The following is an 18,501-nucleotide window of genomic DNA, read 5'->3' as shown; positions in this document are numbered from 1 at the left end:
GTTTTTTTTGGAATGCTCTTCCACAACGGAGGAGGGTGGGTAATTGATTATGTGCAACGTTGAGTTAAATAAAATTTTGATCATCAATGGAATCAAAGGTTGTGGGTGACACTAAAGTGGTGTTAAGGCCACAGGAAGATTAATTTTGATCTCAGCGTATGGGGGGAGCAGGCGCAATCAACAAAATGACCTATTTTTGCTCCTTTTTCTTAAGATCCTATGGAGCAATAACATCACTGGTATGGGTTTGAAAGCAAGCCAGCAGCATGCCATCTTGAATGGAAAACAGCATTTGATACTGTAATACATACAAGCTGGTGAAAATAACAAATCTTAAAAGAGGACATCAAGTGGAGAGGAAAGTTAACTAATTAAAAGGCTGAGTGATAATGGGAACTGCAGATGCTGGAAAATCCAAGATAATGAAATGTGAGGCTGGATGAACACAGCAGGCCCAGCAGCATCTCAGGAGCACAAAAGCTGACGTTTCAGGCCTAGACCCTTCATCAGAGAGGGGGATGGGGTGAGGGTTCTGGAATAAATAGGGTGAGAGGGGGAGGCGGACCGAAGATGGAGAGAAAAGAAGATAGGTGGAGAGGAGAGTATGGGTGGGGAGGGGATAGGTCAGTCCAGGGAAGACGGACAGGTCAAGGAGGTGGGATGAGGTTAGTAGGTAGGAGATGGAGGTGCGGCTTGGGGTGGGAGGAAGGGATGGGTGAGAAGAAGAACAGGTTAGGGAGGCAGAGACAGGTTGGACTGGTTTTGGGATGCAGTGGGTGGAGGGGAAGAGCTGGGCTGGTTGTGTGGTGCAGTGGGGGAAGGGGACAAACTGGGCTGGTTTTGGGATGCGGTGGGAGAAGGAGAGATTTTGAAGCTGGTGAAGTCCACATTGATACCATTGGGCTGGTTAATTAAAAGGCTGTTGTCCACAGGGTATAAAATATAATAGAGGTTCTGAGGAACTACAGGCTTGTTTACTAGGTACAGAAGGAAACAGCAGAGTTATTAATAAGGAAGTGAAGTATATCTTAATATTGAAATCAAACTGTCCCTAAAAAAAAACGGAGTTTACCTGCTCGGTGAGCCATCTTTACGCAAATTTCAATCTTCTTATGCTCTTCAAAGCAGAGGCCTGTGATCCGACGTGGCAGCATTCCTCCATCTGACCGGATAAACTGACTGAGCAGCAGCACATCCTAGTTGGAAACAACAAAGGGAAAATGTAAGAAATTATGTTGCAGTGGTAATGCCACTGGACCAGTAATCCAGGGGACCAGTCTACGCTCTAGGGACACAAGTTCAAATCGTTACACAGTAGTTTCATAAATTTTAATTCAACAGTAAGAGTAGAATATAAAAGTTATTCCAGTACTGATGACCATGGTAAAAACCTATTTGGTTCTCTCACGTCCTTCAGGTTAAAGTAATCTCCCAGCTTTGCTTGGTGTGGCCTATACGTGACTCCCAATGGACAGGAATATGGTTGACTGCGAAATGAATGAGCAAGCCATTCACTTCAGTGCCAGTCTTGGTGGGCAAAAAAATGTTGGCCTTTTCTGTGACACGTACATTGCATAAGAGTGGGGAAAAAAAAGGTGACCTCTAATGTGTCATCACAAAGTGGGAGTGGTTAAGTATTTAACTTAAGCTTCAAACCAATGTACAGCTCATGTAGTTAAAGAATAGATTATCACCTCAACAAACTAAAGCCCATGGCTAGAAGAAGACAGAGGCAGTCAATGCTTTTACCAAGAAGCCCAAGAAAGCACTCCTTACTTGTAGATTTGAAGTAAATCGAGTCTGCACTAACAGTAGCTACCACTAAAGATGCATTAATCCCCATTTTCTACACTAGTCTCTTATTCTTGAATGTTATGGTATTTGAAGTACTCACTCAAATATTTTTTCTTAAAAGGTTGTAAGGTTTCCAGCCTCAGTTACCTCCCCAGGCAGTACATTTCAGGTTCCCACCATCCACTGAGTGAAAACACTTTTTCCCAAATCTCCTCTGAATTTCCTGCTCTTTACCTTAAAACTATGCCCTCTTATGATTGACCCTTCAACCAAGGGAAACAGCTGCTCTCTATTCACCATATTCCTACCCCTCAATCTTTTACACCTCAATTGTGTCCTCCCTCAGTCTTCTCTGCTCTAGAAAAAAAACCAAACCTATCTAGCCTCTCCTTATAGCTCAATTTCTTCATCCCAGGCAACATCCTGGTGAACTTCCTCTGTACCCTCTCTACTGCTTTCCTGTAGTGAGGTGACCAGAACTGCACACAGTACTCTAGCTGTGGCCTAACAACACTCTGTACAACTCCAACATTACTTCCTTCTCTTATACTCAATGCCACAACTGATGAAAGCAAGTGTCCCTTATCCTTTCTTAATTATCTTATTCAGATGCTCTACTGACTTCAGGGATCTGTGAATAATTACTCCAAGATGTTTCCGTTCCTCTAGGATACCAAGTGTTCTCTGTTATTAAATACCCCCTTCATCTTGTTTCTTCATCCAAAGTGCATCACCCCGCACTTATCAGGGTTAAATACCATCTGCCACTGATCTGTTCCATCTGACCAACCATTTATATTTTCCCAAAACCAACGACTATCTGCTTCACTATTAACCACTCTACCAATTTCATAGCTGCCTGCAAATTTGATAAACATTCCCTCCACGTTTTCATTTATACCATCTATGTATATAACAAACAATAAGGGACCCAGTACTGATCCTTGGCTTCCAGTCACTCAGGCAGCCTTCTACCACTACCCTTCGTGTCCTTTTACTAAGCCAATTACTAAGATCCATTTCGTCAATTTTCCCAGGATTCAATTTGCTTTAAGCTGCTCAATCAAAATCCCATGCGGAGCATTGTCAAAACCTTTGCTAAAATCCACATAAACTACATCAACTGAGCTTCCCTTATCCACAAACTTGACCACAAAGCCATGCTCCCTCGTTAGGTGAAGTGAAAAGTCTTCATGTGATGAAGGACAGTGCTCAGAAAGTTTGTAATTCCAAATATAGCGGAGATAATGGGAACTGCAGATGCTGGAGAATCTGAGAAAGCAAAGTGTGGAGCTGGATGAACACAGCAGGCCAAGCAGCATCTTTGGAGCACAAAAGCTGACAGAAGGGTCTAGGCCCGAAACGTCAGCTTTCGTGCTCCTAAGATGCTGCTTGGCCTGTTGTGTTCATCCAGCTCCACACTTTGTTATCTTGTAATTCCAAATAACCTGTCGGATTCTTAACCCAGTGTCGTGTGACTTCTGATTTTGTCCACCCGAGTCCAACACCAGCATCTCCACATGATCACCAAAAGCAGCTTGCGTACACTCACATATAAAATTTGGACCACAAATTAACTGCAGGTATCTTCCAGCATAACGGAGAACACCGGCCAGTTCCATTTCTCATCCAAAAGTACCACTTACTAATCTAAACAAGATGGCATGCAAGATCAGCTCATTTCCAACAAATGTGTTTCGTTGACATCCAGGTTTCTTTTCAATCATACTTTCACCAACCAATTTAATCACTGTTCCCTTTCCAGAAAGCCTGGCTCACAATGCATCATCACAATATTCTTGATAAGCAGAGCATTCCCATTTCTATTTTTGTTCTAAAATCCAGCTAAAATTCATGCTTTAAATACTCTTAAATGACCCCCTTTGTTATTCAACGTTTTCTGAACTCCACTTCTGACTACTGGCCAACACTGCCTACAGCTCTGTGACACAGCAATGTCAGCATGACAGAGGACAAAGTACATTCCTCACACTTCCTGCTAATATAAAGGCATCTGCTTCTTCAAGCTAGGTGCACGGCTTTGCACTTTTTAAAAAAAAATTAGACCTACTTAGGGCTCAGCGAGTCAAATACTAATTTAATTTAAAAGCCAAAGGAGGCCCAGCACCCAATATTTGAGCAACAAAACAACACCCATTGTTGGCCACAATGAAATATATTTACTTTGCATTCAGCACTGCCACATTCTTGAGCACATGCCAGCCTCAGCTGGACAACAGATTTCTAAAGAATGCCAAATTCCAGAATTTGAGGTAAATATTGCTTACCCAGTTAAGCTATTCTTAAAGAAAAATGATAGCTGAAACAGGTGAAGGGAGTTCAGTGGGGGGATAGGAGGTGTGTCTGAAGTCTGTAAATAAAACAACAAATCGGCTTACTCAAGGTGCCTTATCCTCATGATTAAACTGGATCCTGTTTCAGGACCACACCATTTGAGCGTCACACTGACAAACCATTCCCATAGGCAAGTTGGGCTCTCCATTTACACAAATATATCAGTTCTGCTCCTTATGTTTACACTGTTAAGATTAGGCCTCTAATCCCCTGACCAAAGCAGGTTAAGAGGTGATCTAATTAAGCTGTTTAAGAGGATTGAAAGAGTTGACAGATTCAATGGCGAGAAACCATTTCCTTTGGTGGAGGGATACCAGCTCAAGGAGGAAAATCTTTAACATTAGAGCCAGGCCTCTCAGGGATAATGTCATCAATCACTTCATCAAACACAAGGTAGGGAATATCTACCCACCTGCAAACCCACATCCTCCCCCGAATAAAAAGCTGAAGCTAGGAATCAATTGACTGAATTTTCTGTAAAATAACAAAGGTATTCAGGGTTATTCAATCAGGGGATGTAAATGGAGTCCAGCTATTTTTCAGCCATTATCTAACTGATTACCAAAATAGGCTGAAGGGGCTCAACTTCTGTTCTGAAACTTCCTAATTCTGACAGCAGAATATGATTCATGACATCACTGAGATAAGCGAGCTCGACTTGGTTCTGTTACTCAAAGCAGTCAAAGTTGGCCGTCAGCTGTGGAGATTGGCCAACTTTGCCTCGTTTCCAACTGGAACTTGACCCGGTGGTAATGGAAACAAATTGGCACCAATACCATTGTGTGTGAAGTTCAAATAGTATTCGCCCTTACACCAAAAGGTTTTGAAATGCTGGCATGAAGTAACTTGTTACATTAACAAAATAGCTTATCATAATCGAATCTGCTTTGGTCTTCAGCTAGTGACTGAACAAATTCCTGGTCATGGCTCCAAGTTCAAGATAGCTTTCCTCTTGTTTAGTCCTTTAAGAGGCTACAATCTGTTAGTGCAGCAAAGCAGGCACAAAGGATTTGTAGCAACTGCCAAGCCTGCGCTCTTGATTTTAGTACACATATTATCATGTCACCCATGTTCTCAAGATATGCATAGACACCCTCAGCACAATTGGTGATCACTCAACTCTGTTTTCTCACCCCTCCCCAACACCTGTTGTATAGATAAAGTGGAACCTCATTGTTCTCTGACAATGCATAGGCAGGGCACTGAGAATATTCTCCGCAAGAGAGAAACAAAAAAAAGGGTGCTTATTCATCTCAAGGCTTTTGTGGAATTTGTTACTGGCAGCACCCTACATGGAATAACTCACTATATGAAATATGTCATTGACAGGCTGGCTGTGAGGTGACAAAAGCATGGATGAGGAAAAATCAGCAGATGAACTAAAATGGGGAAGAGGAAAGTAACACTACAGGACGGGGCTACATGCTGTTCTTTGTGACGGTGAACATATGAGGCTGCAAGTTCATCTCAAGCTATTCCCTAGCACTAAAGAAAAAAACCTTCCACTTCTGTTGTATTTTTTGTGTTTTCATGATGACCCAAGAACTCTCATGTACCAATGTGAAGAGTATCCACTGACGTAATGTTCAGAAAGTGGTGACAAATTTGACCACAATCCCAAGAACACAGCAATCAGTTTGAGATCTCGTCAAGAGATGAATACAGCTCAGAATACCTGAAGACCCACCACCTGCAACAACCTGCTTCAAACAGTGGCAAGTGAACTTTTGCATCCACTCAACAGGTCAGGCAGGGTCCCAGTGTAACATTATCTCATCAGAGGATCGCATGATTGCAACCCCAACTGTGCAGCGCTCCCTTACACTGCCAGTCTAGCTTACGTGCTCACATCTCATACTCGACAAGCAACAGCTAAATGAGAGCTGCAGAACCACTGAATGGAAAACATCAGTCACTAATAAGTCACTGAGGTGGAGTCAAGAAACAAATTATACTATTCTGCTCCATAGGTACTCACTGTACTTTTACAACACACCCAGGTGCTTGCTGAAAGGGATGAATAAAAAAGCTGCTTCTTGTAAGACGGCAGAGTGCGGCACAGCACGTATCTGGGTGGAACGCTTTCACTAAGCCCAGTCACAAATGCACTCCTCATTGATCCATTACCAAACTATACCACTCAGTCAAAAAAGCCTAGTGTTGTTTCCAGTCTTTATTCAACATCATGATACACTTAATATAAACTTACATTCTGTCCAGTAGGATAAACACAAGTTACTGATCCGCCAATTTCCCACCCGCACCATTTTGTCTGACCTTTGTACAACCCATGGATAGCATCAACACATATTAAAGAACAGTAATTAAATCAAGGCACAAGAGGCTCTGCAGGGATAAACGTGACATTAAATCACATAAGCAGTTATTAAAGCAAATGATCAAAAGCTTGACTAAAGAGGTAGATTGCAGCAAATTTCCGCAGGAGGGACAGAAGTGGAGAGGGGAATAGTTTAGAAAGAGAAACCAGAGCTTAGGGCAGCTGAAGGCACTTCTTAAAAAGACGGACGAGCATTTACAATGGTTCTTGTGTTGTAGATAAATGGCAGTATTGCCAGGACAATTAGGTAGCCAGATGCAACAGCCAAGCTTCCATAAAGCAAATGCAAGTTAAGGAGTAGTTAAACTTGATTTATTTTTTCTACTGTGATTAGTTGAGTGGAGAGTTGGCCAGGCTACCACATAAACACACTGTTGTTCTTGATGGGAAGTATGGTGTCTCAGTGGTAAGCACTGTTGCCTCACAGCGCCAGGGAGCCGGGTTCGATTCCCCCACCTGGGGTGACTGTCTGTGTGGAGCTGGCACATTCTCATCGTGTCTGTGTGGGTTCCCTCCGGGTGGTCCGGTATCCTCCCACAGCCCAAAGATGTGCAAGGTAGGTGGAGAGGCCACGGGAAATTGCCCTGTCGTGACTAGCAATGTGCAAGGTAGGTGAGTTAGCCATGGGAAATGCAGGATTACAGGGATGGGGTAAGGGTCTGAGTGGGTGTTCTATAGAGGGTCAGTGCAGACTCAATGGCCTCCTTCCAAACTGTAGGGATTCTTTTCTTCTTACTACTGCCCCAGCAACTTGTAACATCAATGTGAATGAGGCCTCAGATTAATTCAGCACTTAGGCTTTGGCTCACCATACACTTACACTGAGCACAGTGAGTGCTGCGTTCTTCCCCGTAACGTGCTGCACATTCAATGATCTGTGAAGTCTCTTCTCAGGCTGGCCAATGAATGGTTTGCCAGTTTCAGAGTGGCTCAGCTACTTTCCAGGGTGGAGATGGGTTTTGGTGGAAGGATCAGCAACTGAAGATGTGTGTGTATCACAGACCAGAATAATTACAGTATGACATTAGGCAATTCAGCCCAGTGGGTCTAGGCCCGCTCTGTCCAAGAGCAATTCAGTCAATATCAGCCCATGCCCTTCCCCAGGAGCCCAGCAATTTCTCTCTCTTCAGGTGTGTATCCAATTCTTTCTTGATAACCACAGTTAGACATGCCTCTGCCACATGCTCAGGCAGTGCAATCCTGATCCCAGCGCTTGCTGCATGGAAAGGTTTTCCTACTCTCATGTAACTCTCACACACCCAAAACTCTTGGTTCATTCATGCCACATGAGTTTGGGTTGGATCACATATGTGCGTCTGGGTGCAAAATTGGCAGCGGATGTGAAGAATAAAATTTACCGAAAAGAAATGGTGACCATATGGTCCTCACACCCGACCTCGAAACAGCATTTCAAGTAACACAGCACCCGTTTCCATCACGATGAGATGTTTGGTGCTGATGTTCTGCTTCTGCTCAACAGTTTGGCACTGCCTAAACACAATTTACATTGGAACATATTGCTGTATCGTACATTTAATTAAACAGTAATAAGCCATTTAGCTGAACCAGCTTAAGTCATCGTTGAGACTCCACAAAACTTTCTCCCACTAAAATTTAACTAACCACATCTGCTTTTCTATTCTTTTCTCCCCTGACGCTCATGTACTTTCAAACTTTCGCTAAAAGATCTCTGCGTTCTTTGTCTCAAACACTCCAAAGATAGAAAGCTTCATCCTTTAACCCATCTCTAGGTGGTTGTAAAAACAAAGGTCATTTATTAAAATATCCAATTAAACCAAAAGATAAATCAGTGTACTTACTGTGTAATTATATTTATGCTTCAGGTTCCACCTACAAATTGGGCACTGTCCTGAAGGATTTGGAGGTACAGAAGCCACTGGCGAATTCTCAATTTTCTTTCCCTCAATCTGAAAGCATAATCAAAGTGTGTTTCTAATAGGAAGGTCAGTAACAATGCAAGTTCAAAAGCTTCCACCAAAACAGCAAAAAAATCGCTCAATCACAAAGGAAGCAGACAACATTGATCAAAGACAATCTGCTACCACATTCCTGAAGTTCTCGGTATGACGTTTCAACATTTGAGAAAAGTGCGAGGATTACCACTGCTTTTCCAAAATTGCCCTGTCAGTACAAATGTGGATTAATAACAATGCCATAAGTACAGTGCCATTTCCGCAAAGTAATTGAGAAGTGGAGGAGCAGAACTTCCAAGATGCAGTCAGTCAACAGAAGCTATACTGGGGTCAATGGGAAGTTGTTAGAATGACAGGTCCAGTTTTAGATGCTCTAACGGTGGAAAAGATGTGAAGGCCTCACACAGCAGGCCAGATAGACTCAGCATGACTTAGCATCATCCCATGAGATGAAATGCTTTAGTTAAGAGAAGACAATAGAAAAACTGAGATCCTAATCATTAGCATTGAGAAAGTTCTGAGATTCTGAGGTACTATGTGATTGGAAATTTTACTGAAAGTAAATCGGTAAAGTTGGTCAGCAAATCTGTAGCTCGGGAGCATTAATTTAAGATAATAATTTTTTTGACACAGGAATTAAGAGTTACCAAATCACGGTGGTAGGTGTAGTCAGGATGTAGAGAGGTATGGATTACTCCATTTCCTGTGAACAAAAGAACGAAATTAAGGCAAGAATTTCTCCTGTTTTGTGCAAAGATTTACTGGAATGTAAAATGTCCTACCAGAAAGTGTGGTTGAAGTAGAATCCATATCGGTTTTCAGAATTGGAAAAAGAAAAACAAACGGACATGTAGGAGAAGAGAAATGCAAATGAACTTTTCTTCAATGATTTAGTACAGACATGACAGGCTTAATGGTTTTTCTTTGTGCTATATCATTTATTCCTACAATGGGGCTGCTGGTCTGGAAAGATTAAACAAATGATGTAAAGGAATTTCTTTGTTCCAATCTGTTGTGAGAATCACAAGCATTTTGAATAACACTAATGTGCTAATGCTTGAGACGTGGAGGAGTAAAATGTGAATAAAGTCTGAATTCATTAACAAATGTGGTTGCAGTATTGAGGGAATGAACAAAATTGAAAAACTAACTATATTTGTCAGGGGAAAAAAAAAACGCAGGTTCTGGAATCCAAGACAGACAAACAAGAGACAGGAAGAACACAGCAGGCCAGGCAGCATCTGGAGGTAAGAAACAGTCAAAGTTTCAGGGATTAACAGACACAGCCCTGAAGAAGGGTAACTTGTGTCTTTGCTGGCTCTTTGAAGAGGAAACATACCGGCACAGGAATAGCATGGACAAGCTTAGTCCAGCACTTTCACACTCCCAACTAAAATACAGAAAAACATGATCATTTCGCAGACAATCCTCCTCTCAGGATTGGTCTTCAATCTCTTGTTCTCCTTCCCTTTCACTTAATTTGAATCATCCATGAACATTGAAACCATTTCTTCTCAATTATATTCCTTCAAATCTTTACAGAAACCATGCTTGGGTATTTTAGATCCATTCCTGCAATGAGTGGATTGTATCATGAGAAGAGATAATAGTAGAATGGCCCTACACACTTTGGCGTTCAGGAGAGCAATAATGATCTCACTGAAACATTAAATTCTGGAAAGGTTTTATAGGGCAAATCATGAGGAGGGTAGATAGGATGAATAACCCAGGTCTTTTATCCAGGGTAGGGGGAATCCAAAACTAGAGGGCATAGGTCTAAGGTGAGAGGGGAAAGATTTAAAACAGACATAAGGAGCAAGCTTTTCACACAGAGGGTTGTGCATATATGGACAAAGTTTCTCAATTTAAAAAGAAAGACAATGTGCTGGCCTCATTATCTGAAGTTGGACATTCCAACAAGACAGTTTAGTGGCTACTCTATTCAATGGTGATTAGTTGTCCACTGATTGCATGGTGCAGATGCAGGATTTGTAGATTAGTTGAGGCACTCAAGCAACTTTACTCACCACTGTGGTCTGTCCATCCTGTACCCTTATAACTGCAAGAAAAAGAAAAGTCATTATTTGACAACCAATATCTACTGTATGATATCATAACCTTCAGGCTTATTAAGGAACTGTTAATGACAAATAAATCAGATGTACATTTCTAAGGCAAAAGACCATCTCTTCACCATGGTCTTATATTTTCCAGGTAAATTTTTAACATGAAGTGAAATTAAACACACTCAAGCTCTCTAAATAAACAAGTCAATTAAAACATATAGTCATAGAGATGTACAGCACAGAAGCAGACCCTTCAGTCCAACTCGTCCATGCCGACCAGATATCCAAGATAAATTTAATTCCATTTGCCAGCATTTGGCCCAAATCCCTCTAAACCCTTCCTATTCATATACCCATGCAGATGCCTTTTAAATGCTGAAATTGTAACAACGTTCAACACTTCCATTGGCAGCTCATACCGTACATACACCACTCTGCATAAAAAAGTTGTCCCTTAATAAATCTTTCCCCTCTCACCTTAAACCTATGCCCTCTAGTTTTGGATTTCCCCCAATCCAGGGAAAAGACCTAGCCCACTTACACTATCCACGCCCCGCACGACTTTAAAAACCTCTATGAGGTCACCTCTCAGCCTTCGATGCTCCAGATAAACAGGCCCATCTATTCAGCCTCTCCCTATAGCTTAAACCCTCCGATCCTGGCAAAACCCTGTAACAATTACCACTTGTCAATCTTTTCCCAACACTTTCAAGTTTCATAACATCCTTCCGATAGGAGGCTAACCAGAACTGCACACAGTATTCCAGAAACGGTCTAAACAATGTCCTGTACAGCTGCAACATGACCTCCCAATTCCTATACTCAGCGCACTGTCCAACAAAGGCAAGCATACCAAATGCCTTCTTCACTCTCCTATTTACCTGCAACTCCACTTACAAAGAACAATGAACCTGCACTCCAAGGTCTCTTCACCATTAAGTATATAATTCCTGCCCTGATTTGTCTTCCCAACATGCAGCACTTCGCATTAAGAAAAATTTTCAAAACATCCTTTGGTCACAAGGACATACGCTCTTAACTCATCAATTTGATTTTATTATTCCCCCTCCTCTAGGATTCTTCACATTCTGTGCTAACCTGGTCTCTCACTCTGATGTTGGGCTACTCTTAAACATGCTGAAAGCAGCACAGAAACAGGTTGTGAGACCCAACCAGTGAGCCTCTTCCCACATCATCCAACCCAATCGCACTTCTTTCTGTTCCTCTGTCATTCATGCTTTTAATTGTGAAACCTTTTCCCATGAACATACAAGGCAGGAGAAGGATGTATTCGGCCGCTTGAGGATACTTCACCATTCAACAGTCATGACTGAATTTTTGCATTTCAAATTCCACATTCCCATCTACCCCCTGAAAACTTTAGATTCTTCTTATGCAAGGAAATCAATCTATGTCAGTTTGTAAAGCATTCAATGACCCCACCTTCACTAACTCCTGTGGTTAGCTAGACATGTTAAAGATTGTATCAAACTAGGAGAAAGACCTTCCAATTGTACAAAAAGTGGTGGCAAGTCAAAACAAGAAAAAAAGGAAAAGATTCAAAGAAGAAAATATTTACAGGATAAGTGAAAGTTAGCCAAAAACATCAATATAGACATTAACAGCTTCTATAAATATTCAGAGGAGCTAATAAAGTGAGTTTTGGCAAGCGTATTAGTAAGAGTGACTGGAGAATGAATAATGAAAATAAGGAAATGGCAGATGAATTGAACTAATACTTTGCATCACTGTACTGGGTACAAATAACATCCTGGAAGGGGCAATACATTATGAAATGGAAGGGAGGGAGCACTCAGGAAAAATCAGAATCACCAGGGAAGTTGTACTGAGCAAACTGTTGGAGCTGCAGGCCAACAGATCTTGATGGATTTTCTAAGGCTAGAAGTGGGTAATGAGATGATTAAAAAATTGTTGATCTTTTGATTCAGGAGCAGTCCAATTAGAATGGAAGATGACAAATATAATGCTTTCATCCAAAGAGGACGTCAAAAGATAGGAGAATAGTTAGCTTAATGTCTGTTATGATGAAAATGTTCGAATCTATTAGTAAAACAGTTATAGCAGATACCTTCAAGGAAATCAGCCAGAGTCAACATGGTGTGGTGAAAGGGAAATTATAACTAACTAATGCACTAGGAGTCCTTTGAGGAGGTATCAGATGCTGCAGATTAGGCTAGATTCCCTACATTGTGGAAACAGTCCACACTGCCCCTTGATATATCCCACCCAGACCCACCCCCCTCTCACCCACACACCCCTGAATACTACGGGCAATTTAGCATGGCCAATCCACCTAGCCTGCACATTTCTGGACTGTGCAAGGAAACCCACGCAGGCACGGGGAGAATGTGCAAACTCCGCACAGATACTCACCCGAGGCTGGAGTTGAACCCGGGTCCCTGGTGCTGTGAGGCTGCAGTGCTAACCACTGAGCCACTGTGCCGCCCCTTGTAGGTGAAGCGTAAACAGTAGATGTACGGTACTTGGATTCGCAAAAGATTGTTGATAAACTGGCACATAAAAGGTCAAAAATCGAAGTTCGTGGTGTAGGAGGTAGAATATTAACATGGATAGAGGATTCATGATGTAATGAGCAGTGTGCCTTAAGGATCAGTGCTGGGACCTTAAAAATTTATAATTTATAGAAGTTACAACATTTAAAGACTTGAGAGGGTGCAAAAAGATTTACAATGGCGTTGCAGGGATTGAGCTATAGGGAGAAGCTGAATAGATTGGGGCTATTTTCTCTGGAGCGTCAGAGACTGTGGGGGGACCTTATAAAGGGTTATATGATCACGAGGGTCATGGATAGGGTGAATAACCAAGGTCTTTTCCCCTGGGTAGAGGAATCCAAAACTAGCGGGTACAGATTTAAGATGAGAGGGGAAAAATATACAAAATGGGTCTAAGGGACAATGTTTTCACGCAGAGGGTGGTGTGTGGGTAGAATGGCACAGAAAGTGTTGGAGGCTGGTACAATTACAATATTTATAAGGCATCTGCATGGGCACATGAATAGGAAGGGTTTGGAGGGATATGAGCCAAACGCTGGCAAAAGGGACGAGATTAATTTAGGGAAGTTGGCCCAAAGGGTCTGTTTCTGTGCTGTATGACACGCCCACCCTGTCAATCAAACAGGGGCCTGTCAATCAAATGCTTGCCCTGTGCTGATTAGTCCATCTCAGCTGTCAATCATAGGTGGCCCCGCCATTTCCGATGCGGCCCCGCCCCCAACACCGGCCCTCCGCCCGCCCGCTCACTCACTCACTCACTTTCCCTCAGGCCTCGGGCCGGCGCTGCCACCAGCCCCACCGGAACCAGCCTTAGCAGCTTTCCGTTGACGACGTCCGGTAAAAGGCGCTGTCCGGACACCCAGAGAGACGGAGTATAAAGTGACCGGCAAACAGACATCCGAGCCCACGCCGCCGCCATTCTTCCAGCCCGAGGGGGCGTGGAAAGAATCACCGGATATTTCCGGTTCCGGTTCGGGCTGTCAATCAGTCCCAACACAACTTGACATTTCCAGCAACTGTGCCCCGACAGAGCTGGACAACAATCAAATTTGCAATATTCACACAAAGTTCTCAACAATGCACATTTCACTTTTGTTCAAGCGTTAAAATTAATTGCAAAATGCTCTGCTTTGCATTGCTGAAATAAAGAAACATGCTGCTGTAAACAGACAAGCACAATTCCAAATTTCTTCATAATCTGCTACTTCACGGATTATTAAATTCAACATTGAAGGGAAAAAGAATTTTCTGCTTTTATTTGTTTTCTATTTCTAAATGCATTGAATACCTTCAGAACCATTTTTTAAAAACTTTCCTTTTGGAAGTTAGTCAAAGCAGGTGGACCCTGAGGAGAAATAAAGGAAATAGCATTTTATGTGCAGCCTTTTAAAAAGTTTGATTAAGCGAAGGTGCTGAGGGATCCCAATCCTATAAATTGTGTGGGCTTGCAATTCAAATATTTCTAGTTCTGGTAAAATTGGAAAACATTTTACGCAGCAACACAATTTATACGGGCTATAAATGCGCAGGTGCAATAAATGACATCACTTACATGTAAGAAACACTTTTATTTGCACAGCATCTTGACAATGAAGCATCTCAAGATGCTTCACAGAAATGTTATCAATCAAAATGTACCATGTAGTACTGTAATAAGTATTTGAACAGATGGCTGAAAGTTTGATCAAGGAGGTTGGTTTGAAGGAGGCATGATAGAAGGGGAACTTTAGGGAGGGAATTTCAGAGCCAAGAGCTTAGGGGCAGGAGTAAGGCATATGGATAATGTTGGGATAGTTTAGGGGAGGGGCTTAGATTAGTTCACCGGTCGCCGCAACATCGAGGGCCGAAGGGCCTGTTCTGCACTGTATTGTTCTATGTTCTATGTTCTATTTGGTCCTTCCTTCAAAACTGCACCACCAAAATAAGAGATATTAACTAATTACAGCCATACAGCCGCTTCTGCCCAACCAGTCCATGCCGAACATAATCCCAAACTAAACTAGTCCCACCTGCTTGCTCCTGGCCCATATCCCTTCAAACTTTTCCTGTTCATGTACTCATCCAAATGTCTTTTCAGCATTGTAATTGTGCCCACATCTACCACTTCCTCACAGAGTTCATTCCACCCATGAACCAGCCTCTGTAAATATTTTGCCCCTCATGGCTTTTTAAATCTCTCTCATCTCATGCTAAAAACGTGCCTGGTAGTCTTAAAATCCCCCTCTGATGGAAAAGATATCTACTATTATTACCATCTATTTCCCTCATGATTTTATAAACCTCTGTGCCAAACAGGCATTGTCAGAGACAAAAACAAAGAAAATTACAGCACAGGAACAGACCCCTCAGCCCATCCAAGCCTGCACCAACATGCTGCCCATCTCAACTAAAACCCCCTATCCTTCCGGGAACCATATCCCTCTATTCCCAACGTGTTCACATATTTGTCAAGATGCCCTTTAAAGTCACTACAGTATCTGCTTTCACTACCTCCCCCGGCAGTGAGTTCTAGGCACCCACCACCCTCTGTGTAAAAAACTTGCCTCTACATCACCTTTAAACCTTGCCCCTCGCACCTTAAACTCATGACCCCTGGAAACTGACTCTTCCACCCTGGGAAAAAGCTTTGGACTGTCCACTTTGTCCATGCCCTTCATACTCTTGTAGACCTCTATCAGGTCACCCCCTCCCCCCCCCCCCCCCCCCCACCAAACCCCCATCGTTCCAGTGAGGACAACCCAAGTTTCTCCAGCCTCTCCTCATAGCTATTGCCCTCCATACCAGGCAACATCCTGGTAAAAATAGTATCAGAGATAATGGGAACTGCAGATGCTGGAGAATTCCAAGATAATAAAATGTGAGGCTGGACGAACATAGCAGGCCAAGCAGCATCTCAGGAGCACAAAAGCTGACGTTTCGGGCCTAGACCCTTCATCAGAGAGCTCTCTGATGAAGGGTCTAGGCCCGAAACGTCAGCTTTTGTGCTCCTGAGATGTTGCTTGGCCTGCTGTGTTCATCCAGCCTCACATTTTATTATCTAACATCCTGGTAAATCTCTTCTGTGCCCTCTCCAAAGCTACCACATCCTTCTGGTAGCGTGGCAACTAGAACTGAATATTCAATATTCCAAATGTAGCCTAGCTAAGGTTTGATAAAACTACAACATTACCTGCCAATTTTTAAACTCAATGCCTCAGTCGATGAAGGCAAGCATGCCAAATGCCTTGTTGACTACCTTTTCCATCTGCATTGCCACTTTCAGTGAGCTGTGTACCTGGACACCCAGATCCCTCTGTCTATCAGTACGCTTAAGGAATCTGCCATGCACTGTACATTTTCCATCTGGATTAAACCTTCCAAAATGCATTATCTCACATTTTTCTTAAACTCCATTTGCCATCTCTCTGCCCAAGACACCAACCAATTTATATCCTGCTGTATATTTTGATGGTCCTCGTCGCTTTTCCGCAATTCCACCAATCTTTGTGGCACCAACAAACTTACTAATCAGACCAGTTACATTCTCCTCCAAATCATTTATGTATATTACAATAGGCAAAGCACCTAACACTGATCCCTGAGGAATGCCACTAGTCACAGCCCTCCATTCAGAACCACACCCTTTCACTGCTACACTTTGGCTTCTATGATCAAGCCAGTTGTTTTATCCATTTTGCAAGCTCACCTCTGACCCCGTGCAACTTTACCCTCTGTATCAGCCTGCCACGAGGAACCTTGTCAAAAGTCTTACTGAAGTCCATGTAGACAACATCCACTGCCCTAGCCTCATCGATCATCTTCGTCACTTCCTCAAATAACTCAATCAAGTCCATGAGACATGACCTTCCCCTCACAAAACCATGTTGCCTCTTGCTAATACACCCACTGATTTCCAGGTGGAAGTAAATCCTGTCTCGAAGAATCCTCTCTAAAAATTTCCCTACCACTGATGTAAGGCTCACCGGCCTGTAATTAGCTGGATTATCCTTACCACACTTCTTAAACAAAGGAACAGCATTGGCTATTCTCCAATACTCTGGGACCACCCCTGTAGCCAGTGAGGATACAAAGATTTCCCTCAAGGCCCCAGCAATTTCCTCCTTTGCCTCTCTCAGTATTCTGAGGTATATATATCCCATTAGGCCCTGGGGACTTGTCCACCTTAATGTTTTTCAAGACCCCCAATACCACATCCTTTTGATCTCAACATGACCCAAAAGGCCTACACACCCTTCCCCAGACTCATCATCTGCCTCGTCCTTCTCTATGGTGACTACTGACATGAAGTACACATTTAATATCTTGCCCATTTCCTGTGGCTCCACACATTAATTCCCTTCCCAGTTCATGAGTGGGTCAACCTTCTGAGATAACAAGGTGTAGAGCTGGATGAACACAACAGGCCAAGCAACATCGGAGGAGCAGGAAGGCTGACATTTCGGGCCTAGACCTTTCTTCATTTTTCTGAAGAATGGTCTAGGCCCGAAACGTCAGCCTTCCTGCTCCTCTGATGCTGCTTGGCCTGCTGTGTTCATCCAGCTCTATACCTTGTTATCTCAGTTTCTCCAGCATCTGCAGTTCCTACTATCTCTGGGCCAGCCTTCTGCCTGGCTACCCTTTTGCTCTTTATATCTGTATAAAAAGCCTTGGGATTTTCCTTAATCCTGTTGGCCAATGATTTTTCATGCCCCCTTTTAGCCCTCTGTCTGCATGAGTTAAATCCAGGAATTATATAGGGATTAATTGCCTGTTTGATACTTGAGCAGCTCAATACCGTCCATGCCCCTGGCAAGGGTACTTATTCGTGTAAAGGTATTTCCAGAACCCCAAGCAAATACTCTGTGGACATTTGTACCGTTCTCACTGTATAGCGGCTTGTAGAATTGAAACTGAAAGCTAATCTCTGCAATGGCGACGTGAAAATGTCAACAATTGGTTATAAAAATGCTTCTGGTTCACTACTTCCCTTTAGGGAAGGAAAGCTATTGGCCTTACATGGCCTGACGCATGTGTGACTCCAGGTTCACAGCAACGTGGCTCACCCTTGGCTGCCTGTAAATTGTCTCAGCAAGCTAGTCAGTTCAATTCAAGAGGAGTTAGAGATACCAACAAAGCTATGAACTTTTTGCTCAGGGACATAAGGAGAGAATCTAGCTTAATGCGCCAGTTCACAACTGAGGTGAGTCCTGATAGTTGGTCCATTACTTTATCTGGAGAATCTGCAACCTCCTTCACAAGAGCATTCTTCCCAACTAACTCAGGTAGCCACCCCATAATATCAAAGTGGGGATTCATTAATCCCATGACTGCCCATCATAGAAGATGGGGATGAGGCTGGTAGGTAGGAAGTGCTGGTGGGTGTTGTTCAGTGAAGTGGGAGGATCAGATAGATGGGAGAAAAGATGGACAGGTCAAGGAGGTGGGGCAAGCTGGGCTGGTCTTGGGATGAGGTCAGGGAATGGGAGATTTTGAATCTTGTG

The 18,501-nt window shown here is 42.9% G+C and overlaps 1 protein-coding gene across 1 annotated transcript in view; it reads right to left on the bottom strand.

Moving 5' to 3' along the window:
• Positions 1 to 13,962, bottom strand: part of mrps18a (mitochondrial ribosomal protein S18A) — an 89,802-nt gene extending 75,840 nt beyond the window's left edge. The window contains exons 1-4 of the mRNA XM_048531963.2: positions 13,781 to 13,962; positions 10,449 to 10,480; positions 8,308 to 8,415; positions 1,073 to 1,196 (exon numbers count right to left, since the gene is read on the bottom strand). Of these exons, the coding sequence (XP_048387920.1) occupies positions 1,073 to 1,196; positions 8,308 to 8,415; positions 10,449 to 10,480; positions 13,781 to 13,940 (424 nt within the window). The 5' untranslated portion in view covers positions 13,941 to 13,962. The remainder of the gene's footprint in view (positions 1 to 1,072; positions 1,197 to 8,307; positions 8,416 to 10,448; positions 10,481 to 13,780) is intronic.
• Positions 13,963 to 18,501: the final 4,539 nt, after the last annotated feature.

Source organism: Stegostoma tigrinum, chromosome 4 (assembly GCF_030684315.1).
Source record: "Stegostoma tigrinum isolate sSteTig4 chromosome 4, sSteTig4.hap1, whole genome shotgun sequence".
NCBI lineage: Eukaryota > Metazoa > Chordata > Chondrichthyes > Orectolobiformes > Stegostomatidae > Stegostoma > Stegostoma tigrinum.
This window is presented reverse-complemented; position numbering and strand designations above follow the sequence as displayed.